General features: G+C 40.8%; 1 protein-coding gene across 1 annotated transcript in view; it reads right to left on the bottom strand.

Annotated features, from left to right (window-relative positions):
• The window catches only part of LOC108789528 (vomeronasal type-2 receptor 26-like), a 20,153-nt gene extending 19,506 nt beyond the window's left edge, over window positions 1-647 (bottom strand). The window contains exon 1 of the mRNA XM_018559567.1: window positions 393-647. Within this exon, the coding sequence (XP_018415069.1) occupies window positions 393-647 (255 nt within the window). The remainder of the gene's footprint in view (window positions 1-392) is intronic.
• Between the last annotated feature and the right edge of the window lie 250 nt (window positions 648-897).

Below are 897 nucleotides of genomic sequence, written 5' to 3'. Positions count from 1 at the left end.
ATATATGTATATATACTCACCTGAACCTCTGACACACCGAGCTTCTAGACCAGTCCCTGCAGGCTCCGACGGTGAAATTTCCCTCAGCGTCTTCACGTCTAATACACTTTATTAGACATGATGACTCATGGATCCTTAGACCACCAGAGCGTGGGGGAGCGAGGCTGCAGGGAACTGTCTAGCAGCCAGGCAGGACTGAGGTTTGGGTGAGTATTTATTTTTATTTTTACACCCTAGACCAAAACAAGCATTTAACCCTTGCAGTGCGGGGGTAGCCCCACTGCAGGGGGTAAAGTTTTATTCTGCCTGGAGTTCTTCTTTAAGTCTGGCCTTAATCCTTTACCGTTGTGGAGTATGTTCTACTAATACTAAGGTTTACACCTTATACCTACTTGTGGGAGATTATAGACCCCAGAAATCTTGGCCATGATTTTGGTTGAGGAGGAGAGCATATGTCCAATGATTCCAGCCAAGGCACCCCGCTTGGCACACTGGTAATTTGGAACAGCATTTTGTGAGCCTGTCAGTACTTTCAAAATGCTTTCCACGGCCTTGCTTTCATATGCGCATGAATCGAAAATGTCAAATCCGAGTGTGACGTTAGGAAGCACAGAAGGATTTTTGTTTATTTCCTCTATGGCATACATAAATGCCAGGTTATGCCTGTAGTAACGTAAGGTTATTCTGAAAGTAAAAAAGAAGAATTAAAGGATTTATGTTACTAATAATGCACAGTTACGTTTTAGATAAAACATATATTAAAAAAAGTTGTATTTGTACATTTTAACAATTTGACATAAAAAGCATTGTAAAGGGGTAATAATTATGTTGATTTTCTATTGTGGTGCCAGAATGCGATCACTGAGGACTTTAAAGAACTGTTTACTGTTGTAGCAG

The sequence above is a fragment of the Nanorana parkeri genome, unplaced genomic scaffold (genome assembly GCF_000935625.1).
Source record: "Nanorana parkeri isolate BGI_ZX_2015 unplaced genomic scaffold, ASM93562v1 scaffold405, whole genome shotgun sequence".
NCBI classification, from domain to species: Eukaryota; Metazoa; Chordata; class Amphibia; order Anura; family Dicroglossidae; genus Nanorana; species Nanorana parkeri.
Note: the sequence above shows the minus strand (reverse complement) of the source record. Positions and strands in the feature narration are given on the sequence as shown.